Here is a 26,608-nt window from a genome sequence, read left to right on the forward strand (position 1 = left end):
TCCAGCTTGGTGGGAGCAGAAGAGCTGAGCTCTGGGGGTGACAGCTGAGGACGGAAAGGGTCATTGCTTATGGAGGGACAAGTTGCTGGATATTGCAAGAGTCACTCTAGCCACAAGGGCATGCTTCGGGAAATGTGGGGAGGGGATAGGGCTTGGGAACTTAGCAGAAGTAACAGAATTGGGTGGGGGCTCAGAGCCAGTGGTCGCTGAGGTCATCCTCCAGGCTCACATGGTCTTGGATATTATAAAAGAAAGAGGCAGAGGAAAGCTATAGACCTGTCAAATTGTGCAATGGAGAACTGTAAGGAGGAGTTTTGTCCTGTGTGCCCCAGTGAGGTTGGGAGGCTGGGAGAGTATGACCTTCCCTCTGAGCAGCTGTGGGACAGGCTGTAACGTTCCTGAAACCAGTGGAGACTGAATCCATGTTTCCTTTTTGGGATCTGCTTGTGCCAGGTGCTGAGGGAGGGGCTGGAAGGCAGGCGGCACAGGCTGCTGGTTCATGCTGCCCTTGGTTAGGGCAGAGATCTGGTCCTCAGCCTTATAGTTCCCAAAACACGATGTGGTCAGATGCCGAGTCTCAGGTCATACCGACACATAGATGCACCTGACACTGTTCTGGAATATAATTTATTTAATAATAATAATAATGCCAATATTAATAGTTAATATCCTCTGTGACCACTTGCCATGTGTGAAGCAGTGGGCTACTTATTTTAAAAGTCTGGTCTTAATAACACAGTCAAATTTTGTGATATGTACTATTTTTTTTTTTAAGATTTTGTTTATTTGAGAGAGAGAGAGAATAGCAGGGGGAGGGGCAGAGGGAGAGGGAAAAGCAGCCTCCCTGCTGAGCAGAGAGCCCGATGCGGGGCTCGATCTCAGGACACCGGGATCATGACCCATGCCGAAGGCAGACGCTTAACCGACTGAGCCACTCAGGCTCCCCTGTGATCTGTACTATTATTCTAATTTTACAGATGTGCAAACTGAGGCTTAGGTTAAGTGACTTGTGGGAAATGATGGAGCCTGGCTTTGAACCCAGGCTGGCCTGATTTGAAAAGTATGAAATGTGAGCATTGTGCTCTTGCGACTTCCTGTTTTCTCAATATATAGCAGTAATACCTTTTAAGTGGTGGAGCGACTGCTCTCCAGGGCAGTGTGTTCCTGATTTTGGAGGGACTTGGGAATCTGAAAATTTGATCAGAAATTGACCTTCTGTGGCTGGTATGAGGCTGGGGTTGACCCTGATCTTTAGGTCTGTACCCTGCTCAGGTCAGAATGCTGATCCCACCATGAGTGAGTGGTGGTTGGACAGGTCTTGTTAAATTCACCCACTCTTCCTTTTGTGGCCCTGATCCATCATCCATAGTAAGACACCCCTCTACCTTATTAACATTAATCTCTACTTTGTTCTCCTGCCTTATTTTGTTCATACTTAGTGTCACCTGCAGCTGTGTCTTCCTCTAGAATTATTTACCCATAGAATCAGTAGTGTCTTTAAATTATAAACTTCTTAAGGACAAGAATAGTGTCTGGTTTACATCTGAGTTTTATAGAATGCCTAACACATAATTCAGAGTGAGGTACATTCCTGGAGCTACCTTGTTTGGATCTTGCAGCCCCACTGTGCACTGAATGGATGGCAGATTGGCTATCAATTTAGTGTGTTTTCAGCCTTTAAGAGGAGGGACTGTGATATTGGGAAATCAAAGTGTAGTGACTCCTGAGAAATTGAAAAACCCATGTCCCGGGCAACTGTGGGACTTCATGTTGGCATGATTAGAAATCTTCCAGGGTCCTACGAACTTTAATGGCAAGAAGCAGAAAGGGGCTCTGAGATGGCAAAATGGCCTTTAATTATTGCTTTTCTAGCTCCCCTCAGATGTAAAGTGGTTTATTAACAGAGCAGACTGTAAACCTCCTTATAAACCCAGGCTCAGTAAATTGAGACACGGGTGAATTTTTATTGTTGACAAGTCACTGCAAACATACAGCAGTGTATTTGCACTTTTGTTCCGTGGACTCTAAAAGGCACTGCCTGTGGGGCAGCTTCCCCAGTGACTAGCAGGAAGGCAGGGTAAAGGATGTTACGTTACATCATGGTGCAGATGGCTAGCTAGCCAAAGGGCTCCTTATCAATCCCTGGATTTCCTCAGCACCTGTCCTTTATGGCACATTGTAGGCACTTGTATCTGTCAAATGAAGTCAGCTGGAACCTTCTAAGCTTATTTTTGTGAGGTGTATATAAAGAAAGATCCTCTCTCCCTTCTCCAGAGGCATCAGATGAAGTTGAAGGATCGCCTCTTGGTGTGGCAGCAGATGATACATGGATTTCAGTTACCTAATAGAAGTTGGGAATGATGAGGCCGACCTTGGCCGCAGACTCCCTCTCGCCTCCCTGACTGCTGTGGGAAAGAGTTCTGCATGTGCTGGGCTGTTCTCAGCTATTCCTCAGAGATTAAGGTGTGCTTGAGTATCTCGTGCAGCTGTAAATCCCAGAGCATCTCAGAAACAGCCACCGGAATTAGCCTAGAACTGAGTCTTGGGGGCACAAGGAAAAAGCCCCTTTCCTCTGCCTGTGCGGACACTTGTCTATTTCTTTGCTTTATTTTCAGCTTCTAAATATTGATTAGCTTTAGTGAGTGCTCACTGGTTCTTGTGGTTCCTTTCTTATAGCTATAGGGGGATAAGGCCCATGGCAGTTAACTGGCATTCTGGGAACAGAGCAAGGTGAAGGGGGAGCTTTTTCCATCAGCTCTGAAAACGCAATTCAGTGACAAAGGCCATCATCATGTCTTTATGTTCTCTACTCTGTAGAGCCTGCTAAGCTTGGATACCTTTTTCTTTTACAAATGCAGACTGTTGCACTTTTCAGTAATTAGCTTATATGACTGTAGTGGGCTCTGGCTTGGATAGAATCTTTGAAATCAAGGGTATTAAATTGACTCTTCCTTTCCCAGGTAATAACGAATAGAAATTCCTGCTATAAACATAGAATTAATAGATTCCAAGCTTTCTTAGGCTTTGGGGCGGTAATAAAAGGAGAGGGGAATGGGCAGGGATACAGTCACGCTTGATTTCGTTCTTTCTTGAGGTGTGTTGAGATTCTTGGCGAGCTGGCCAAGTAAGTGATCCTCAGGGGGAAATGTGCCGAGGGCTCTGGATGAGGACAGGGAGGAGGGTGGCGAGGTGGACATGCTGCCTATTCCGATGTAGATTTGTGCCGAAATGTTCAAATCTTCCACCTGTTCTCGGGTGTCCTAAAATCAGGGAGTGAAAATGAATGATGATGGCCTCTGGCATCTGGTTAGGATTCTCCAGATGACACCTTGGCAGTGAAGTCAGCCAGAACATTTTTGGCAGTTCCGCAGAGAGTAACCTATATGGGAGGTGATCATGACATAATTGAGACCCGTTGTGAGCTTGTGGCTTATCTCATTTGTTTTCAGAGTTACAGGAAGCAAAGTGGCTTACAGGTTACCTTAGGGGTCAGTTTCTGCATTTGGGCTCTGGCGCTACAGCTTAAAAGCTTTGCAACTTGGGGCAAGTTATGTAAATTCTTTATTTTTTGTTTATTTTATTTTATTTTTAAAAGATTTTATTTATTTATTTGACAGAGAGAGACACAGCGAGAGAGGGAACACAAGCAGGGGGAGTGGGAGAGGGAGAAGCAGGCTTCCCGCCGAGCAGGGAGCCCGACGTGGGACTCGATCCTGGGACCCTGGGATCAGGACCTGAGCCGAAGGCAGACGCTTAACGACTGAGCCACCCAGGCGCCCCAAGTTATGTAAATTCTTTAGGTTCTTTCCATGCCTGTAAAATGGAGATAATAGTAAGACGAGTGGGGTTATTGCAGGAATTAAACATCTTTTATGTAAAGTACTTAGGACAGCGCTTGCCATATTGCAAATGCATGATATAATTTTCAACACGTTCAGCACCAGCGTTGCCTTCAAGGAGCTCCGAAGGTAGTGGTAGAGACAGACATAAAAACAGATGTTTGGTAGGAGCTCGGGGCTGGATGGCCAGCTGTATTGGGTAGAGGGAGGTGGGGGGAGTGGACCAAGATGGCGAGCGGGATGTTTCAGGGGGCTGAAATACCTTAGAGCAATTTTCACTGGTTCCATTTTGGGAGGTGCCGTGATGCCAAATACTGATGTGGATGACGTGTAAGTTTCTTCTTAGGAGTAGCCTTTGCATCTCTCCTGCCCTGCCGTCCTTACCCCAGACTAAGCTGAATTATTCCATGCCTGGATTGTTATCTCTTTCTCTCCTGCCTGCCACCCCCTAACTCTAGTCTTTCCCTCTTCAGTCTTTTTGACATGGGATCTGGGGGGAGGGGAAATATATATATGAAGTGTTGTTTACTAATAAGTGTATGTGTCCTGCTTTGTATGAGGAAGCCTAAATATTGCAAATCAGTATGGAACTGAAAACACAGAAATGCCCTTTAAGCACTTTTGTTTCCGTCTTGGGAAATCTATTAATACAATACAACACATCAGTAGGCCAAAGGATGTTAACTCTGGAATCATTTCAACAGTCAAAAGGCATTGGTAAAATTTAGCTATCATTCTTGATTTACCCTCCCCCCCAAAAAAACCCCAACTATTCTTTTATTAAAATTTTATTTATTTATTTGTGGGGGGTGGACAGAAAGAGAGGGAGAGAGAGAAACTTAAGCAGTCCATGCCCAGCACTGAGCCCGACGTGGGGCTTGATCTCACAATGCTGAGATCACAACCTGAGCCAAAATCAAGAGTTGATACTTAACTGACTGAGCCACCCAGGCACCCCTGGTCTATTTTTTTTTTAAAGTAAACTCTACACCCAATGTGGGGCTTGAATTCATGACCCTGAGATCAAGAGTTGCATGCTCTACTGACTGAGCCAGCCGGTGCCCCATTCCAACTGTTCTTATTAAACTAAGAATGAAGGGATCCTTTCTTAACTTGATAGAGAATGTGTCTAAAACCAATAGCTCACTTCATCCCTACTCTTCAAACACCAGAGATTCTCTGTGTGGTGATACTGTTGGTTAACTACCTATCAGCCGTTCCCATCTCCTTTCTTGATGTCAGTGCTCTGAATTTGCATTGATGTTTACCCCTCCCACATTCTCAGAGGAAGTGGACCCCTGCCCCCTACATCCTTGGCCCCAGCATGGAGGAGGTGGACTAGATTAAGGATTGGATTCCATTCCTTTTGTTGATGAGTTTAGGTAAGTCATGAGACACAACTGGGCGGATGAAGGAGTCAGCGGGGTTTGTGGGAAGGATATCCTCACTTTTACAAGTGAGTTTTTAAAAATGAGACTTTTCCTCTTCTGGCCTTAGATATTGTATAGAAGACCATGATACTTAGAATTGCTGGAGCCATCTCACATTCATGAAGGGAAAGCCTGGAGAACCACAGAAAAACTGACTTAGATTCCTACATTGTTGTTGAGTAGCTGAATTAATCAACCTAGAACTGTCCTGACTCCAGATTTCGTATTATATTAGCTAACAATTTCCTCATTGTTTAAGCCACTGATGTTGTGTAATCTTTTATTTGCACTTGTAAACATCTTAAGTGACACACAGATCTTTCTCGACTTACGATGCAGTTATGTCCCAATAAACTCATTGTGAGTTAGAAATAGGCTACATCAAAAATACAGGGCCGAACATCATAGTTTAGCCTAGCCCACCTTAACCATGCTCCGAACACTTATGTTAGCTTATAGTTGGACAAAATCATCTAATGCAAAGCCCATTTTATAATAAAGTATTGAGTATCTCATGTAATTGATTGAATACTATACTGAAAATGAAAAACAGACTGGTTGTATAGGTACGGAAAATTTGTAAGTATATTGGTTGTTTACCCTCATGATTGTGTGGGAGCTACCGCTTGCTGCCCCTGCCCAGCATCATGAGAGAGCTTTGTATTGTGTATTGATAGCCCAGGAAGAGATCAAAATACAAATTTTAAATATGGTTTCTACTGAATACATATTGCTTTTACACCATCTTAAAGTAGAAAAATCGTAAGTCAAATCATGATAAGTCAGGGACTGTCTAGTATATTCCTTTTAAACAGGTATTATACAAAGGTGTGAGGGTTAAGGTAAGGACCAATAATAATATATACTATTCTGGAACTTTTAGCCATTGAAATAAGACAAGACTGAAGAAACAACAATTATCAGTATTAGATGACAGTGATGTTTTCATTATTTACAGATGATAACTTAAACTTAGGAGAATCAGTTGAAAAAAAATAGAGCAATAATAATTTAGCAGTATGGCTGGATATAAAATAAGTATACCCAAACCAATAGCATTCTTATTAGTGAACCAAAATAACCCATTAGAAAATGTATTTGAAAAATGATACCTTTACAGTGATAACAAAAATTATAAAATATCTAGGAATAAACTTAACAAGATCTCTGTAGGACTTATTTGAAGGAAAATTTAAATCTTAACAACGGATATACTGAAGACTTGAGTAAATGCAAAGATATTCTATGTTCCTAGATAGGAACACTTAGTAGTGTAAAGGTGTCTATTCTTCATACGTTAACATGGGATTCCAATAAAAATATCAAGCAAGAATTTGTTTTAGGATTTTACAAAATGATTCTAAATTTCATCTGGAAGAATGACCAGACAAAAATAGCTTCCTAGTCTCCTGGTATGATTTGCGTTTCTGTCATTCATGTGTGTTATATGTCTAATTTTATTACTTGTAATACAAAAGTTTTAAGGGCTACAACTTCATAGTAGATTATAGTTTTTATGAATACAGAAACACTCTGTCCCAATAATGGCTTTTCTTGTAAATTATTATTATTATTATTTTAAATTACATTTTTCATTTGAATTCCATTATAATAGTTAACATATGTTTCAATTGTCCAAATAGTGATTGAACAATTCTATACATTACTCAGTGCTTATTATCATGAAGAAATTATTTTTGTTTTTTTAAGAGTGTTTCTTTGTGCTTGCTTGATATTTTTGATTTTCTTTTAATTTCTAGACTTTGTCTAGGTGTATTTTTGCTGTAAGAAAGCATATACATGGTATGATTTTGTTTTTTGTTTGTTTTTAAATGAGACATATTTGACAGTGTATTAGTTTTAGGTTTTAGGACTTGATTAGTTTTAGGATTTGATAAAAGTATATATTGTGAATAAGATTTTATTTTTGAACCCAGTCTGAGGGTTTTCTTTCAGAGGGAGAGTTTAAATCATTTGGTTTTATTGATTACTTAAACTTACGATATGTTTGATTGTCTCTCTTTTTTAAAGTCCTATCTTCCTTAGTGTTTCTTTTGTTTTTCTATATAGAATTTTTTCAAAAATGCAATTTAAATATATATTTAAGCTTGTAGTTCTCAAATGATGCAAATTAATAGGAAAATGGGAGCCTTTAATGTCCCTGTTCCATAACAAAGAGTGAAACCTTATATCCCTACCTTGATCCCATGCTTCTCCTGCTCTTTCCAGTGTTTAATTCAATCTGACATTATAGCTTGGATATATATATGTTATGTTATCTGATCTCAACTTAATATTATATACTTATTTTATAAAAGATTAAATGTTAAATTCAAATTTGAAGGTATTAAAAACAATACATTGTTTTTCAGGGATACCTTTTGTGTTTAGCATTAAATTGGTTATACTAAATTCATTGTTTTTTGCACTTACTATATTTTTGAGTTCTCTATTTTTGATTTATCTTTCAATTACCTGGAATATATATTTTACTTTTTTGTGAATATTATGTATTTGTCATAATTTATGAGTTCTTGTCTAGCTTAAAATTTTTCTTTTGCCTTTTTTTGTGAACAATAATTGGGGAATACAGTTACTTTATCACCACCCTTTCCTCACCAAATTTTGTGGATGGTTCATTGGCTTGTGGTGTTTAATATTGTGAAAGAGAGCTTTGGGTCTAGTTTGATATTACTTTGTAGTTAACCTGATTTTCTGCCTGGTTAGTTAAATGAATTTTGAAAAAAATTAGAAGTTACTTTTTTGGGCACAGGTGGGATCTGTTTTCAGTTATTTTGCTTAGAACTCAGTGTACTTTTGCTCCTGGAAGCTGGTTTTGATCCACATATGTTTATTTACCCTTATTATTTTTATTAATTGTATTCCTTCCTATTGAATTTCATCCTGTGAAATATCTATGTGCTTGATTTGGATCTCTGTCCCCTATAGTCCTTATATGTCACCTTTCCTGTCTTTATTTTTATATCTGTCCTTTAAATTGCTTCTGGTAGAGTGTTTCCTGTTTGTCTTTCATGGTATGGATATTATTTTCCACAGTACCAGTTCTGTTCTTTACTGCCTCTGCTTTTGCAGTGAGATTTTAGGCTTCTGTGTGTGTGTGTGTGTGTGTTTCTCATTTCTGTCCTCCTCTCAGTCTTTTTTCCCTTTTTGCTGTTTGTTTCAGTCTTAAGGAGGCCATCTCCTCTTGCAGTTCCCCCTTTTGAGGACACCATGAAGGTGCATTCTCAAATTTTTATGTGTAATATGTTTTGTCTGTTTCCTTTTGAGTTATCAGGACATAGTGTAGAATAAGAGAAATGGGATAATGACCCAATGTCTGTTGTTTTTGCTGTTCCGTTCTGTTTCTATATTCTCAAAAGGAAGTAATGAACCAGTCTTGGGATTTGCCAAAAGGCAAGGTGGAAGTTTCAGCCTGGATGGCAGCTTCCCAATGGGTGACTCTAGTAAGCTTTAACGTCATTCTGCACATGTTTGAGTCCTCTGTACAATATATTTAATTTCTCTGTGACTCAGTTTTCTTATCCACAAAATGTGAATAATGATTTTACCTTATAGAGTTTTTGTGTTAAATGAGATGTGAAACATACACACACACACACACAATTCTCCTAAATGAAGAAATGAACTATTGTACTATTTCTTACATAAAACAAAAATGTGTCCTTAAAACTTTTTTCTTCCAGATTTTGAAAGTTAATATATGCTCATTGAAAAAAAAATTGGTTATTACAAAAGAAGAAGGAGGCGCCTGGGTGGCTCAGTTGTTAAGCATCTGCCTTCGGCTCAGGTCATGATCCCAGGGTCCTGGGATCGAGCCCCGCATCGGGCTCCCTGCTCTGCAGGAAGCCTGCTTCCCCCTCTCCCACTCTCCCTGCTTGTGTTCCCTCTCTCGCTGTCTCTGTCTGTCAAATAAATAAATAAAATCTTTAAAAAAAAACAAGAAGTAAAAAAATTATGTGGTACCAGAGGTAACTCCTTTTACTATTTTGGCATAGTCTTTTCCAGTCTTTCTGTTTTTAAAAATAATTATATTAAAAAGAATGTACTGGTATGGAATCTTGGACATTTTGGCAATAAAACTCCAAAGAGGCTCAGTATACAAAATTAGGCTAAGACCTAGCATAGCTACCACTGTATCCTTTTCACATTAAACATGAAAAAAGTTCATCAATATAGGGAATAAATGGAACATATTATACTATCCCATGGCATTTTTAGTGTTAATAATATTTCCTTTATAGCCAGGACAAAAAATGTTTCATTTTGGGCCTTTTGATGAATTCTTTCTTAAATGTGGTTGTCTAAAGAGTGGAAATAAGTAGGCTGGACCTAAGTGTGACTCATTATTACTGAATTTCCTGAAAGCAGAATATTAAACCTGAATGTCTAACTTGACTTGGTTTGACTTTTCATCTTCTGTAACATACAGATTGTTTAAAATTAAGGTGTCATCTTGTTGCAGGGATTTTTATTTAGGTGCCTTCTCCTGTATTCATGATTAAGGTAAGACCTCAAAACTTCAGAACTATTTTTCCAAAGCTGAACTATAAAGGAAATAGAAAAGAAGAGTCTCTTTATTTACTGCATATTAAATATTAAATAAAAGCATTTAATTTTGTGCTAATATTAAAAAGCTTAAACTTTTGATTAAAACAATATTAATTTTTTTCTTGGTTCATATTAAAAATTAGAGTACTTTCGTTGTTTCTCATGATTTTTTTCCCTCAAAATTAGGGGCTGGGGGCAAAATTCACTTGATATTTAATGCGACGCCATCGCGGAGAACGGTGTCACAAAACTCAAGTTTCTGGGTGGACAGCTATACATTAGACACTGCTCTTGGCATTTTGCATATTGTTTGGTTGGCAAGATAAATTTTATTATAAATTTTATTATAAAACTTCAGCGGTTCTCAAACTTCAGTGTGCATTAGCCTTTCCTGGAGAGTGTGTTAAATCACAGATTGCTGGACTCGGCCTCTAGAGATTCTAATTCAGTAGGGCTGGGGGGCCATGAGCGGTGGTACAGGGAAGCATTTGCATTTTAATGAAGTGATACTGTGGCTGGTTCCAGGGCCCCACTTGAGAACCAGTGTTATGAGCAGCATAGGAGTGGCAAGTACAGTACATTCTAGGACAGGAATGCTGCAAGCCACTCTTGGCCGGGTTGTGTGTATGCGGCTTCTGGGGCAGTGCAGGATCTGAGTGGGGCACTGATGAACACGTAGTACAAGATACAAAGAGAAGCTGGAGGAGAAAACAACCAGGCAAGGAACTGTGAGAACACTGGTGTATAAGGCTTGTTGGAGGGGTGGAGAGACCATCTGAAGGGAGAAAATGGGTTTTTGGCAGACATTTGTGGGGAGTAAGATTGGACAGGTTGATACAGACTAGACTTTAAAAGTCTCTAATATATAGCGAAGGGCTTGTATTATACTTTGGCTAGTCAAGGGGCTAGATGGAGTATGTCAGAATTTAGGAGGAGAAAATGTATCTAAAAAGCAGCCCTGAGGAACAGCTTGGAATGAAACTGGTGTGCAAGGTGGGGCCAAAAAGAAGAAAGTTTATTTAAAAGAAAAGAAAAAAAAAAAAGCCAAAATCAAGCCTAGATAATATTCTCTTGTGCTCTCTCTTTCCTTCCTCTTTTTCTTTCCTTCTCTCTCTCTCTCTGTCTCTCTGTTTGTCTCCCTCTGCGTCTCAACTTCTGAAGGCAATGTGGAGCCAATAAACATTATTGATTAGATGAATGACATGATCAAACTAGTGTTTTAGAAAATTGAGCTGGTAGCATTGTAAAAAGAATTGAAGAGGGCCGAAGGGAGGCTCTTGGAGAAATTTTAGTCTTGAGGAAATAAAAGTTTTTATACAGGGATCATTACATCCTTAAAATAAATGCGGTAGTCCGAATGAAGCAGCCTGCTATGTGGAGGGAGAGTTAAGATGGCGTGTTTCATTTAGACTCCGAGAACTGAACGGGAATGTGCAGCTTGTGCTGTAATAACAGAGCAGGAGCTTGGGAGACAGATGAAAACTAAAGAGAGACGTGACGACTGATGGACAGATTGATTGATTCGTTCATTTGTGCAATCAGAGATGTTCTAGATGCTGAGCTGGTGGCTAGGGACCCCATGTAGGGAACAGTCAGAATGGCTGTGAGTAGAAGGTCCTGGTAGTGCACAGAGGGACAGAGAGGAATTTAGAGTGTGATACTTGAGAGCGGAAATGAAGGAGAGAGTAAAGGAGATAGGAGACTGTGGAAGGAAGGGTCACAGTCATTACAGTAAGTCAGGACAGCGGACCTTCCCACCAAGGCCAGAATTTGAGGAAGGAGGTATTGAGTCTGTGCCAAATGCTACAGTATAGCAAGAAGGGTACACTGTAGTACAGAATTCCAGAGGCTGGGCTGAGTGATTGGAATGTCCTCACGGCCCTGCCGGAGTGTTCTCTGGAAGGGAAGGGGAGGGGTCTGTTGTAGAGGCAGGGGGAGGTGAAGGCAGTGGTTACAGTGCAATTTTGCAAGGAAATTTAGTGTCAAGCATTAGGAGAGATTAGGACAGCAGAAAGCTGACATGCTTTCTCTTCTATTCTTAAAGCAAGGAAGACCTTTGGGCTGTTAGTGGGTAGGAAGCAGTGGTCCGGGAGAGATAAAGGCATTACCCACTAAAGGACCCCTGGGTTCTTCAGTTGCTGGGGACAAAATCCTTGGGAGTCATCAGTGGCCCTTCCCTTTTTCTGCACCGCACATTGGATCCATCAGAAAATCCTTTGGGTATTATATTCCCTTCAAAAATAGATCCAGGATCCAACGACTTCTCACTTTTATTGACATCAACCAGCCACTATCGTCTTTGTCCTAAATTACTGAAATAGTCTCCTAACTGGTCTTCCTCTTCCTTCCTTGACCTTGAGCCTGTCCTCAACAGTGTTCAGAGTGATCCTAACAAAGGTTAAGTTGGATCATGCCACCGTACAGATTTTACCAGGGGCTCCTACTCTTCTACTCACTCGAAGTAAATGCTGAATTCCTTACAATGGCCTTCAAGGCCCTGTCAGGCCGGATCTGCTCCCCTCCTGCCCTCTTCCCCTCATTGTTCTGCCTTCATCTGCTGTTCTTCCCCTTGCTCACTGGCTTCAGCTACACCTGCCTTTTTGCTATTCCTCAGATGGTCCAGAATGCTCCTGCCTCGGCCCTCTGAGGACCCCTCTGCTCCAGATATCTGCTTGGCTACTCGCTTCTTTCAGATCTTTGCTTACACGCATGTCATCTTTAAGTGAGGCCTCCCAGAACACACTTTCATAAATTGCGACTCCATAGGGCTTGGCATCGTCTAACACCATATAATTTACTTCTCTGTTTTATTTATTGCCCGTCTCTCTCCCTCTGCTAGGCTGTAAACTCCACGAGGGCAAGGATTTTCCCTTGGTTTTGTTCATGGCTACATTCCCAGTGGCTAGAACACCTCTCGGAAGTGGGCTCTAAATGGAATCTTTAATTAATGTGAGAGAAAGTGTGCTTTGTTGTTGAGGGAGACAGGCCTTAGAGGGTAACAATAATCGCTACTGTATGTTAAGCACCCGACTCTGTGGCAGCTACCGTAATCTGTTACCGTATTTAAATCTTACAACTGCTTTGAACAGTGGACATTCTGTTCCATTTTACAGCGAAGGAAGCTGAGTATGGGAAGGTTTATAAACTTTCACAAGCTTAATAAACTAGCCCATGCTCTTAGATTATGGAGGCACTCGACTATACTTGATTAAGAAAAGGGGATCAAAAGCAGATGGTTTGATGCTAGAAATCAGGGAGGATTTTTCTCAGTATCACATTTTCTTTATCCATGTACCCATTTAGGCTGTTTCTATATCTTAACTACTGTAAGTACTTCTTCCGTGAACATGGGGGTGCAAAATCTTTTTAAGTTAGTGTTTTCTTTCATTCTTTTTGGTTAAATACCCAGAAGTGGAATTGCTGGATCATATGATAGTTCTATTTTTATTTTTTTTGAGGAACCTCCGTACTATTTTCCATAGTGGCTGCACCTGTCTTCATCATTCTTGACAATTATTTGTCCAGGTAGATGGCCATTCAACACCTGGCTCTTGCTGTTCATTGCCCTCCCCAAATCCGGTGACCTTAACCTTTGCCCCTCCTCAGTCATTGGTACCTGTGGCTGGAGTTGAGGAATCTGTGGCCTTATAAGGAAAGCAGGGCAGGGTTAACAGTGGCAGGGTGTGCTGAGAAGGGGTAAAGGTTTGAAGGGTCTAGAGAGGATGGAGCTCCAGTTAAAACGGGTAGAGATTTGAAGCAAGGTAGACCTGAATAAAACTCATTCCTGCTTAAAATAGTTTTGTGTGTATTCCAAGATGACTTTGATGTTGAAAAAAAATGTGCATTTTTACATTCATGTTGCTGTTATTTCTTTCTTTTTTTTTGATTAAGTAGAACCCATATTGTTCACATTAAACCTTTTTTTTAATATGAAAAAAATTACCAATGGGTTGTCTTCTGCATAGAATTTAGGATAAATACTATGTAGGTATGGGTAATAAATATAGCATGAGTGATAAATATAATTTCTTAAAATTAGAATTTATAGAGAGTCAAATTATTCATACTTCTCTATTTAGCCAAAGAGGTGCTAAAAAGTTGGCATTTAAAATTTATTTATTTATTTATTTATTTGAGACAGAGAGAATGAGAGAGAGAGAGCACATGAGAGGGGGGAGGGTCAGAGGGAGAAGCAGGCTCCCCGCGGAGCAGGGAGCCCGACGCGGGACTCGATCCAGGGACTCCAGGATCATGACCTGAGCCGAAGGCAGTCGCTTAACCAACTGAGCCACCCAGGCGCCCAAAAGTTGGCATTTATATTAGTGTGAATTAGTGTTACTATTTATAACATTACTAACAGATACCTGAGAAGAATTACTAGTTTACATACCCATGGTTTAATATTTGGCAGGTTGCTTAAATTGTGGTTTTTGAAATTAGTATATGAATATTAAAAGCAGGTATTGATTTCATTGCCTTTTTCTGAAGCACACAAATTAATCATGTGTAAATTGAATGGGAGTGCATATAAACACAATGCACCAATATATATGAATTCAGAGTATTTTTTAATGTAAAGAATTTGGTTTTATTTATTTATTTATTTATTTTTAAAGATTTTATTTATTTATTTATTTGAGAGAGAGAGAAACAGCATGAGAGAGGAGAGGGTCAGAGGGAGAAGCAGACTCCCTGCTGAGCAGGGAGCCCGATGCGGGACTCGATCCCAGGACTCCGGGATCATGACCTGAGCCGAAGGCAGTTGCTTAACCAACTGAGCCACCCAGGCGCCCAAGAATTTGGTTTTAAATGGTCTGGGTGATTGTAGTCATTTCCTCTATTTAGTAGCTTGTGTAAGGTTTATATAGTGATGTAATACGTAACTATTCACATATTGACACAGTGCTACACATTGACTGATTTGCACATTGGCTAAAATATCTTCAGCTTTAGCCCTGGAACCTTATAAAAACTGAGGGAAAGTTCAGCCTGGCTTAAAATGGCAATCAAAAGCACATATCTTCATTGGAGGAGGAGTGTGATAGACTTCTTGGTCTGCCTTCTCATTTGTGCAGAGGAAGATTCTAAGCTTCCAAAGATTTCAACTGCTCAGTCAACCCACCTAGGAGGTATTAGAACACTAATGAGAACTCACTCTTTATACCAATGAAGAGAATTAATTTGGTCGATTAAAAAATTTTTTTTCAGAGGCCAAGGCAGGGGGAAATGAGATTGTTGGTCAAAGGGTATAGACTTCCAGTTAGAAAATGAGTAAGTTCTGGGATCTAATGCACAGCCTTGTGCTTATAGTTAGCAATAATGTATTATATACTTGGAAATTGTTAAGAGGGTAGATCTTGAATGTTCTCACCTCAAAAAAGAAATGGTAATTATGTGACTGGATGGAGGTGTTAGCTAATGCTACAGTGATAATCATTTGCAATATATAAGTGTATCAAATCGACACTTCTTACACCTTAAACTTACACAATGTTATATGTCAATTATATTTCAATAAAGCTGAAAAAAAATTTTTTGACTATCATAAAAGTTTATTTAACAAAAAAGTTCAAGATGAAAATGCACACGACCTGATTTTTATATTGTAGTAAAACAGGTACTATGGATGGGCCATGTGGAAGCAGTTGATTTCTTCTGATGAACACACCCATTGTTTATACTCGCTCCAAGACTCCTAACATGATGATACTATTTCCTCGTATTACCACCATTCCAGTATTGTTCTGTTGCCCACTAGTTGCCATCTCCACACATTCATCTATCACAAGATTCATAAATGGATCGAACCCCCGCAATATTCCTTGGACATGTCTGCCACCATTTAATTTCAATGACAATTTCTTGTCCATAAGTTTTTTCAACTCGGGAGGGTGAGCTTTGCTCATGGTGTCTACTCGGCGAGCTCAAAGATGCCTCCAAATGGAATTCGTGGCGTCCCTCATGCTCCCCCCGTAGGCCCTGCTGAAAAAAAAATTTTTTTAATTAAAAAAATAAAAAAAATTGTTTTACTACAGTTTCACTGGACAGTGATCTCTTTAAGAGTTAAGGCTAACTGGGGTCCCATATTCTTCATCTTTGTATCTGAGTGCATAGTACAACTTCTGTACATGTTAGATCTTTTTTTTTTTTTTTGAGTATAGTTGACACACAATAATACATTAGTTTCAGGTGTACAACGTAATGATTCCACAAGTTTGTACCTTATGCCTTGCTCACCACAAGTGTAGCTACTCTCTGTCACCATACAATGCTTTTATAATGTCATTGACTATATTCACTATGCTGTGCCTTTCATTCCCATGACTTACTCACTCTATAACTGGAAGCCCGTATCTCCCACTCCCCTTGCCCCATTTTGCCGAACCCCATGTTAGATGTTTGATGACTGTATAATTGCCAAAAGTAAGTTTATTTTCCCATTTTCTGATAGCAGTTCTTAAAAAAGTAGTAAAACAAAAGAAGGTATTTTGAGAAAGTAGAAAGTTTAAAAAACAATAAAGTATTGAGTTAAAGCAGACACCATGTAGCTAGTTTTTAAAAACCATATAAATATTATCTTCATATTTCCAGTCTGATATACTAATTCACAGAAGTAAATGGCCCAATTAGAAGCAGCATGTGAAATTTGAATGCATATGTATAAAGTGTGCGTGTATTGGTGGCGTGCAATCATGAATACCCAAAAGGCCGATAATAGGATGACCTCAGAGGACGAATATGCATCTAAGTTGAACCACAGTATTACTTTACGTGCAGTACCATACAAGGGCCATGGAAAGAAATGTGTGTTTTCTAGAGGATAGGCTGGTAGGCTGCCTCCCTAGAGGACACCTCTCACACGGGTGAATTTACCATAATGGGTCATTTCTGCCAGGGACCTCACTTTATGTTTTCTGGGTTTTGTGTGTGTGTGCACGCACACGCACGGGTGAGTACAGGGGAGTGTTTAGCGTCTTGTATGGAACATTGTATCAATTTATTAATTTATACTGAGAACTGTCACTGTCATTGGCACTCTACGTGCAGCTAGAGATGGATACGTTAAATAACTTTATTGTCATCATTTCTCAATTTTACATATATCAAATTGTCATGTTGTACACCTTAAACTTACACAAGGTTCTATGTCAATTATATCAGTAAAGCTGGGAAAAATTTATGTGCAACTAGCGTAAGCATTTTTTGGTCCTAAGTGATGGAGAAATTTAATTAAATGTCTAGGCTTGGCCCTGCCTATTTTAATGATGGAAACAGAAACACCAAGGGGTGAAGTGGTTTAGACTCACGGTGCCCAGTGGTGGAGCTAAGAACAGAACTCTGACCTCTCAGCCCAGGGTGCAGAGTTCTATGCTCCAGGCTCTGAGGGGAACTGAGCCTCCGAAATGCCCAGAGACCTGAGCACCACCTTGAGTGTTGCTATTCCTTTTGACTACCTGCCTTCATGTACTGAGCAGATTTATTATTTTTCATATGGTGGCAAAATTAAGGTGAAAGTAAATTTTAACATGAGTTTAGGACTGTATGCTAGAATACAAACTCCCCCAAAGGCAGGGACCAGGTCTGTTCCTTCTCCCCCCCCCCCCCAAAGGCCAGCACCAGACCTGTCTCACCAACACTTACTACATCATGGTTGAAATAGAACTCTTCACAAGTCAGGCATGAATAAGGTAATCATTGAGGACCAGTCTTGGGCATAAGTCATTGAAGTATTTTGACTACCTGGAAGTTTGTTGTCATTCTCCTTTGGAACTATTTATGCTAAAAGCCATTTTGATCTTACTGACCTGCCTCTTGTTGAGTCAAAACACACTGATAGGGGCGCCTGGGTGGCTCAGTCATTAAGCATCTGCCTTCGGCTCAGGTCATGATCCTGTGGTCCTGGGTTCGAGCCCTCATTGGGCTCCCTGCTCAGCGGGGACCCAGCTTCTCCCTCTCCCTCTGCCTGCTACTCCCCCTGCATGTGCTCTCTCTCTCTGTCAAATAAATAAATAAAATCTTAAAAAAAAAAACCCCAAACACCACACTGATAGGATAGCCAGCTTATGGGTTAGTGGCACTGACTTCTGTTGTCAGAAAATGAAAAAACTTGAGCGTTTCCACTTAGGCACTGGCTGCTATAAACTTGCAGTTAAATTCAGTGCCTGAGCTTTGAAGTCAATTCATTTAAAAAAATAGTCAATTTTCCATTAATGAGATCATAATGACATCAACAACCGCCACCATTTATTAAATGCTTAGTATATCTTGGACATTGTATGTTACCTCATTTAATCCTCACCAGCGCGGGGAGGGGAGATTGCAGTGCTTTCCCCACTTCACAGGCTAGGGAAATGCGGCTTAAGAGACTGACTCAAGATCACACAGCTATTGAGTGGGAGCACTGAGATTTGAACCCAGGGCTTCCTTTGAAAGTTTTTTTTTTTTTTTATTCTTTTATCCTTAGGCAGAATTCTGGGGCGTTAATTTTTTAACAACAGTTTTGTCGAGATGTAATTCACATACTGTATAATTCTTCCATTTGAAGTGTGTAATTCAGTGGATTTTAGTGTATTCACAGAGTTGTGTAACCATCATCACAATCATGGTTAGAACAATCTCGTCACTCCAAAAAGAAACCTTTTACTTATTAGCAGTTATTTCCCATTTCCCTCCAACTCTCTTCCCACTCCAGCCTTAGGCAACCGTTAATTTACTTTCTGTATTTATAGATTTGCCTATAATGGACATTTCATATAAATAGGTTTACATAACATGTGTGAGTAGCTTTGTGACTAGCTTCTCTCACTTAGTATAATAGTTGCAAGAGTCATTCATGTTGTAGCAGGTAGTAGTATTCCAATCCTTTTTGAATAATATACCATTGTATGGATGTACCACCTTTTTTTTTTTTTTTTACCCATTCATTAGTTGATGGACATTTTTGTTATTTTCATTTTTTGGCTAGTGTGAATAATGCTGCTGTGAACATTTGTGTGCAAGTATTGTGTGGACACATGTTTTGATTTCTCTTGGGTATAGACCTAAGAGTGCAATTGCTGTGGCATTGGTTTGGGTCATGTTTTAATCTCTAAGGTTTAATAGAACGTTGTGGAAGTTGCCAGTGTGCCCCCAATACTTTGAGGTAGCAAAATACAGAAGAGCTATCCAAAGGTTTATGCTTTTTTTAAAAAAAATTGATAATCATGTTTGTCCTCTGTCCCACATAGGAACACTCAATGGAATTACAGAATCTTAGAGGTAGAAGGCAAGTGAGGGGTGACCTAGTATAACTGCTTTATTTTAAAGACGGGGAAACTAAATAAAACTCAGAGACACACGTCTCGGATTGTGTAGCCAGGTAGTGGCTGGATAGAGACCAAACACATGGTCTCTTTTTCTCCAAGGGGGTGACTTCCTCTGGTTAATCTCTCAAAGAGGGAGCAGTTCTTAGAAATGGGGCTAAAGTAAAGATGCTTTGTGTATTGTTTGCCGCTGGCTGAAATCTATCTGGAGTGACGTTCTAGAACTAGGTCATGGTAATTCTTCAGGATATGCTATGTGGCCTGAGAGAAAGCTTGTCTTGAAAAGCATTTTGACTATCGGAAGGGGGTACCTGAGGCCCCAGTGGAGGTATTGGTCTTGGAGATCGTCATGAAAGAGTGTCAGCAAGTGTAAAAGAAATGTAATTGTTGAAGTGCAACGAGCAGTCTGATTTCAGTAAAGTAGAACGTGAATGTCTCAGAGCCTGATGATCCAGGACATTTGCAAATGTCAGGATTCACAAATGGAAATGGAAATTAAAAAAGCAAGGTGTGAGCTGAAAAGCAGAAAGTTAAATGATATTTAAATGTTATAATACCTTTCACATTACCGGCATCAATTCAATAAGTACTAAAGAAATAAGCAAGTATAAAATTTCTCATTGAAGAGAGTGAGGGAAGATGCAGTTGATGGGAATGCAGAAAGGTGGGTAAATCATAATGCAAGGGTTATTTGGTGAAACAGACCTTTTTCTAACAGATATGAGTATTCAGAAGGTCTTACCAAATGCTCTTCATGCCATCTCATTTTGAAATAAGGTGTGATACTGACTTATTGAATCACTTACTGAATTTTTTTATACATGGAAAGAATGTCTTGATTTTCCAATTTCTTCAGGAATATTTCTTGAGATGTGAAGAGTAGCTTTATTGTTAAACATTTCATGAGATGTTTAAAAGGCTTGGTAATTGAATGAAAGTTGCAAACTCTGAGAAATGTATTAGTTCCTCAGTACATTTTGTAGTGTACTACAGTGTAGAGTCAGGGTCATTTAAAAATTCAAGCCAATAAATAGTCATTACATGCTCTAAATTAAAGTATAGTGATTTTTAGAATTCAATAGCCACTTATGAGCTATGTACTCTATGTGAGACATTGTGTTTGCCACGAGGAATGCAAAGAATAACTAGGTATCATTTCTACTCTAAAGGAATTTACAATTTAGTGGCTGAAGTAGTATTTTATAAGAACTTTAATAAATGTTAATAGGCACCCTCCCCCCGCTGCAAAGGGAGAGGGAGGGGGTGGAGAAATATATGGAAAGAATAGTAGAAATGCAAAAGGCAGGCTTAGGAAATACAATTTTCCTAATCATCTTGTAAATAAGGATTTACAAACTCCGTCTCCTCCAATTAGCATTAAAGATGCTCCATGCAGGCTAAGCCCTATTGAACTCAGGATATAGATTTTATTGTGACCAGATGTATGCAACCAGAGGACATGATGTATGTGGAAAATGCAGAATGATTACTTGTAGGGGTGACTAATGACAAATTGGATCTTGGCTTTCAATAACAGAGTCAATGGGTATAGCTGATGGAACCTTTGTAAGTTATGCAGTCCACATTCAATTTTTCTGGTTTCTTAATTTTATAGCTGTTTTCCCAACCCCGGGATCCAACCTATTTCTTTCTTTCTTTCTTTCTTTCTTTCTTCCTTTCTTTCTTTCTTTCTTTCTTTCTTTCTTTCTTTCTTTCTTCCTTCCTTCCTTCCTTCCTTCCTTCCTTCCTTCCTTCCTTCCTTCCTTTCTTTCTTTCTTTTTCTTTCTTTCTTTCTTTCTTTCTTTCTTTCTTTCTTTCTTTCTTTCTTTCTTTCTTTCTTTCTCTCTCTCTCTCTCTCTTTCTTTCTTTCTTTCTCTCTCTTTTTTTTCTTTCTCTCTCTCTCTCTCTTTTTTCTTTCTTTCTTTCTTTATCTAGGAGAGTCTTCCTGTCTTTTTTTTTTTTTTTTTTCCCTTCCTGACATTAACTTTTTTGGAGTCCTGGTCAGTTGCCCTGTGTAATATCCCACATTCTGGACATGTGATGATTTTCTCTTTATTACATTCAGGTTAAATATTTTTAGCAAGAATACTTCATGACTGATGTTGAGTAGTTGTTATCCCATGAGACTGAAGGATGTAATGTTATGTTGGGCTACTCCCCCATGATGCATGCCAATTTGCTGCCATATGTGCACAATCCAAGAAATAACTTGGACCCCTTTCCAAAAGGAATAGCCTGAGGCATTTGATGGAATTACCTTAGGCCATGAGATGCCAGTTGGTTGGGATGGGAGAGGAGTGTTGGTCATTAATCTGTTCTTACCGACTGCATGGTATCAGCTCTAGTGATGTCACCTAGTTGCAGTCATGGTTGCTGTGGTCCCAGGGTTTCTGCCCACATGTTCCGAGTCCCTACCATGGCACTAATTTTCTTTGCATCTTTCCTAGTTGCGAGATTTGTTTTTGTTCTTTTAGTTTCATCTGTAAGAATCTTTTCACATTGGAAGAAGTAGAGATTCTAAACAGGGCAATGTGTAGGCTGTATTGCCTTATTCAACAAGTATTTATTGGGAGCTTCTTATTGTCAGGGACTATTGAAAGTACTGGTGGTGTAGTTGTGAACTAGTCAAAGCCCTGCCCTCATGGGGCTTACATTCTAGCGGGGAGACCGGTCATAAACAGAGAGATAAAAAGTTTGTAAAATGTCAGGTAGTGATAAGTACCATGATGGAACAGTAGGGAAGTGTGACTGGGTGTGTGTAGGGGGAGGGGAGGGGAATGAGAATGAGGTAAGATGGGCTGAAGGCCTCTCTGAAGTAATTGTGCAAAGGTGTGAATGAGGTTAGGGAGCAGGCTGCAGATGGGAGTAGCCCCTGAATGGCCCAGGTGTTCAGATAGAACACACTCTATGTCTGAGGGGGAGCCAGGTAGCTGGTTGGGCAGCTGGAAGGCTGTGAGTGAGGGGGCCTGGTAGAACACTAGACCTAGGAAGAGTATCCAGTTGTGGTCCACCCTGAGTATCGTCACGGGAAATCCCTGGAGGTTGGAGCTGTATACTCCTGTGTTACTGCTAGGAGAACAAGAACAAAAGACCCTGAAAATGGCTAGCATTAAAATAGACTCTCCACTGAGGTCTCCCACTGAGTCTCATGTTGTATAGAACTGCATTAAATACCATTTGACATTTTTGCTTTGCATTCATAATCTCCAAGGTGATAACACAAATACTTTAACCAAAATACAAATTAGCAGTGGGTTTCATTCTTTCCAGCTGGCTATCTCTTTGCAAAGATGTGCAAATAGTTTTAAATCCTGTAGTGCTGTAAAAGGAGCACTGAATTAGGAGCTGGGAGATTTGAACCAACAAACTGGCACTTGGGAAAGCTCTTGAACATTCCTGAGCATTCCCATTTATCACACTGAGAGAAGCTCTCTGGTTGTCTGATGGGGCTGCTGGAAGGATGGAATGGGGTGATAGATAGGAGTGTGCTTTATCAACTGTGATGCACTCTGCAAATCTAAGGGATTGTTATCATTTAGACCTTTATTATAGTTTTGTTAAACAGAGGCAGTCTGTTATCTACCTCTCATTCCAAAGGAGAATGAAAAATAGTTTACTTCAAGGTAAAATGCCTCTCAAAGAGTAGAATCTGATCCATGCACTTTAAAGGACCTAATGAATTATTCAGCTGTTCTTCAAACCAGCATATCTGAACTAAGGAAATGATCACTTTTCACTCCCATTTCAGCCTCCTGGAAATCACCATGCTCTGTGTGAGATCCTATCTGGAGAATCTTCTTGAGTTTCAATGCCAGATTAATAAGTTAGGAACAGCTTTGTGCTTCTTGGAGAAATGGAAAGGTGAGAAGGATTGGTGCATCTAAATTAGGCAATGGGCAAAGATTCATTGAGTGTCTTACACAGATAAATGGAAAGATGAAAGGATGGATAGGTAGGTAGATAAATAGATTAGCTAGTTGGTGCTGTGGGGGATAGAGTATATGAAAGTATATGAAAAATGGATATTGGTAATAATTATAGCTGACATTATTAAGCACTTATATGTGCCTGGCATGAGCCATCCCTCAAATCAGAGGTGGGAACTAATATTATTATCCTATTTTATGGGAGAGGAAAATATTATTTAGAGAGGTTCAATAGCTTGCTCGAGGTCATACAGCTAGAAAATTGCAGAGCTGGGGTTTGACTTTAGATTTGCCTGCCTATAAACCTATACCCTAAATCATATATGTTCTCTCAAGTTGCATATGGTATCATTGGAGAGAGAAGAACTGTCTCCGAGGGAAGTTACATCACAATACTGAACTATACATATGTGCAATGGAGAGAAGAAAGGCTCATACATGGTAGGGATTTAGAGGAAGAAGAGAATGATTTACTGGGGGCTGAACTGCTTACGGGATGCGTGTCGTAGTCTGTTTAGGCTGCTATAACAAAGTATTACAGGCTGGGCAGCTTATAAACAACAGAAATTTATTACACTGAGGTCAGGATGCCAGCATGGTTGGGTAAGGGCCCTTTTCTGGGTCACAGACTTATAGCATCTTCACACGGTGAAAGGGACAAGGAGGCTCTCTGGATCCCTTTAAAAAATAAGGGCACTAATCCAATTAATGAGGCTCACTCCCATGACCTAATCACTTCCCAAAGGACCACTTCCTAATACCGTCACCTTGGGGGTTAGAATGTCAACATACGGGTTTTAGAGGAGGCTCAAACATTCAGACCATATCAGGAGTTTTGTTGGAAAAGGAGGCACTTTAGTGGGGCGTGGAAAGGTTGAAGGGATTTGAACAGGAAAAGATGAGCAGGAGCTGATGCTTAGGGAACCAGCCAGGTATCTATGCCCAGGGACAAGTGGGCTGAGGGGCCTTGTCCTTCCTTGAAGGGGAGTTCCAGATGAGGCATGAGGGGAGATAGGATTAGAATGGAAGCCTGAATCTCTGCTGTGGGGTAGAGGAGGCCAGACCTCAGAGACTGGATTTTATTCTATTAGCATTAAAGATCCTTCAATGGCTCTGAAGCCAGTGAGATTTAATCAGAGCTGTGTCTGAAGAGAATTTAATTTAGAATCAGATGTAAGGACCTGTTAGAGTTAGAAAAGATTGGATAGGAGTGAAAACGTATTTTTGTATGTTATATATTATATATTTATGTATCTCTAGGTAAAAGGAAAAGGAAAATCTGTATTAATTCCCTGAGTTGTGGACACAGGCTATACATACTGTCTCAAGATTGTGTCCAGTCCACGTGTGAGGAGAGGCTCAAGGCTGTAGAGAGGGAGCCCTTTTCAAGGTATGGTTTTCCTCAGGAGCTCAGCATGGGATGTTCATGTTCTTAATGCTTCCAGGTTTCCTTCTCGTTTTTGTGGTTTATTTTTGTTTAACTGGACCATTTTCCCTCTGGCCTGCATAATAAAAATAGCTATCATTTACTGAAAACCATCTATGTTCTGGGAATTCCCAGCAATTGAAAGAACTAAGTGGTATCTCTTTTTGTTGGTGGGGAAACTGAGGCTCAGAGAGGTTAACAATTAAAGTCACATGATTAGCACAGTAATGGTGGAGTTGGGATTAGAAACTAGCCTTGTCTAGTCAGAAAACCCCTTTTCTTCTTTTATACTAGTGGTAGTTAAGAGTATAAACTTAATTGCTGGCCAGCTCTGCTCCCTGGCTTGCTAAGTGCTCTTGGGCACGTTATTAAATGTATGGTTCGTGTTCCATTTTTCTCATGTGTAAAATGGGATTAGTCATAGTATCTACCTGGCATTATTATAAGGGCTCAATGAATGGCTCTTTCATGATTTATTTTCTTCTTCTTATTTTCTATCACCAAATCCTTCTGTCGGCTGTTAACTTTTCTGGTGCTCAGAAAAAGGCTTAAGTTCTCACACACACAAAAAGGGCAACATCTTTGAGAATTCATTCCGGTTTGTGTGTGTTGATCAGATATCTCTAATTAGTTCTCTTCTTTTTCCCCGGGATTTTTGTAACCCGGTTTCCATGTTGATACTACGCACCCTCTCCTCCGTGCCCGTCCCAGTCATCGTAAGCTGTGGTTTCGTGCAGTACCCTGGCCACCTGGCGCTGGTGAAGCAAGAAGAACTTGATGTTGCCTCACTGTCCCCCTCGCCTTGTCCTCACCAGGGAAGAGCTGCTTTTCCCCACGCTGAAGAGTTATTGGAGCTGCTGACTGTGTGGGGCAAGGATGAACTCAAGTAATTGATGGTTTGAGATTTCTGAAGAAGTCACTCAGCAAAGTTGAAATAGGCGGTTATGAAACCAGAGAAGCAGGGCAAAAAAGCCACCTCCTTGGTTGCAGTTATCAGGAAGGGGGAAGACAAAGGATTCAAAGAGAACCAACTCCCACAGGGCTTAATAGTCATCTAAAACAGAAAACTCCTTGCCTTGTCCTTTGTGTGTTCTTCTAGGGCCTAGAATGCCAGAGATGGTCATTAACGAGTCACTGGTGGAGATAAGCTTTGGTGTAATTGCCCAGTTGGCCTTTCCAGGAGTTACTTCTTTCTTGCCTGGCTTTAATGAACAGTTTTATATACAGATATAGTCTCCAGTATTAGTAGGATTGATTTCTGGATCTAATTTAAAATCACCTGAAGTTTGGCGGCTTATCTAAATGAATATTCACAATAGGAATTCACGCTCAGGATTACATTGCTAATGTCCTGAAAATCTGTGTGTTCAGTAACTAATTATCCATTCATTTGCACTTGGAGGACCAGTATAAGAAGATGAGCAGTGAACTCCTGTAATGATCAAAATTTGAAGCTAAACCTATTGCACCTCCATGAAATTACTAATGGTATTTGTTTTTTTTTAAACCCAGAAGACTTTTATTTTATTATTTTTATTTATTATTTTATTTTTTAAAAACATTTTATTTATTTATTTATTTATTTATTTGAGAGAGTGAGAAACCAGCATGAGAGAGGAGAGGGTCAGCGGGAGAAGCAGGCTCCCCGCTAGCCGGGAACCCGATGTGGGACTCGATCCCAGGACTCCAGGATCATGACCTGAGCCAACGGCAGTCAACCAACTGAGCTACCTAGGCGCCCCAAACCCAGAAGACTTTAAAACACATGCGGCAAATATGTAAATTTGATGATTATTAGTGATCAAAGAAAACTCTTTTACTCTTTCTTTCTAATCACTTCCCCAACCTTGGTGACCCGCAGTGCAATGAAAGCGCTGTAAATAGCTAACTAGCACAGTTGACCAGTGCCTCTATTGCCCAGCATTTAGATTATGATGTCCCGTGGGAGTGGATATCTACATGTGCACAAATCTGATCCAATGGGGCTCAGTCTGCCATCAGCCCTACGTTTGTAACAGAGACCATGCAAGGCTATCTGAGCGTAGGGTGGTAATGCCCATCTTCACACTCAGATCTTCTCTTGAGAGCTGGGGTCTGTTCCTCCTTCTCTTTCAAT

At 40.1% G+C, this 26,608-nt stretch overlaps 2 protein-coding genes across 13 annotated transcripts in view; one reads left to right on the top strand and one right to left on the bottom strand.

Annotated features, from left to right (window-relative positions):
* TNIK (TRAF2 and NCK interacting kinase) overlaps positions 1–26,608 on the top strand; it is a 385,586-nt gene that overhangs the window by 16,364 nt on the left and 342,614 nt on the right. The gene's annotated exons all lie outside the window — the stretch shown is intronic.
* Positions 15,383–15,803, bottom strand: LOC123863625 (small nuclear ribonucleoprotein G-like). The gene has a single exon (XM_045903391.3). The coding sequence runs from the start codon at positions 15,742–15,744 to the stop codon at positions 15,514–15,516; it is 231 nt and encodes a 76-aa protein (XP_045759347.1). The 5' UTR covers positions 15,745–15,803; the 3' UTR covers positions 15,383–15,513.

Source organism: Mirounga angustirostris, unplaced genomic scaffold, assembly GCF_029215605.1.
Source record: "Mirounga angustirostris isolate CCGP_5_RB_7025 unplaced genomic scaffold, mMirAng1.0.hap1 SCAF_1, whole genome shotgun sequence".
Taxonomy (NCBI): domain Eukaryota; kingdom Metazoa; phylum Chordata; class Mammalia; order Carnivora; family Phocidae; genus Mirounga; species Mirounga angustirostris.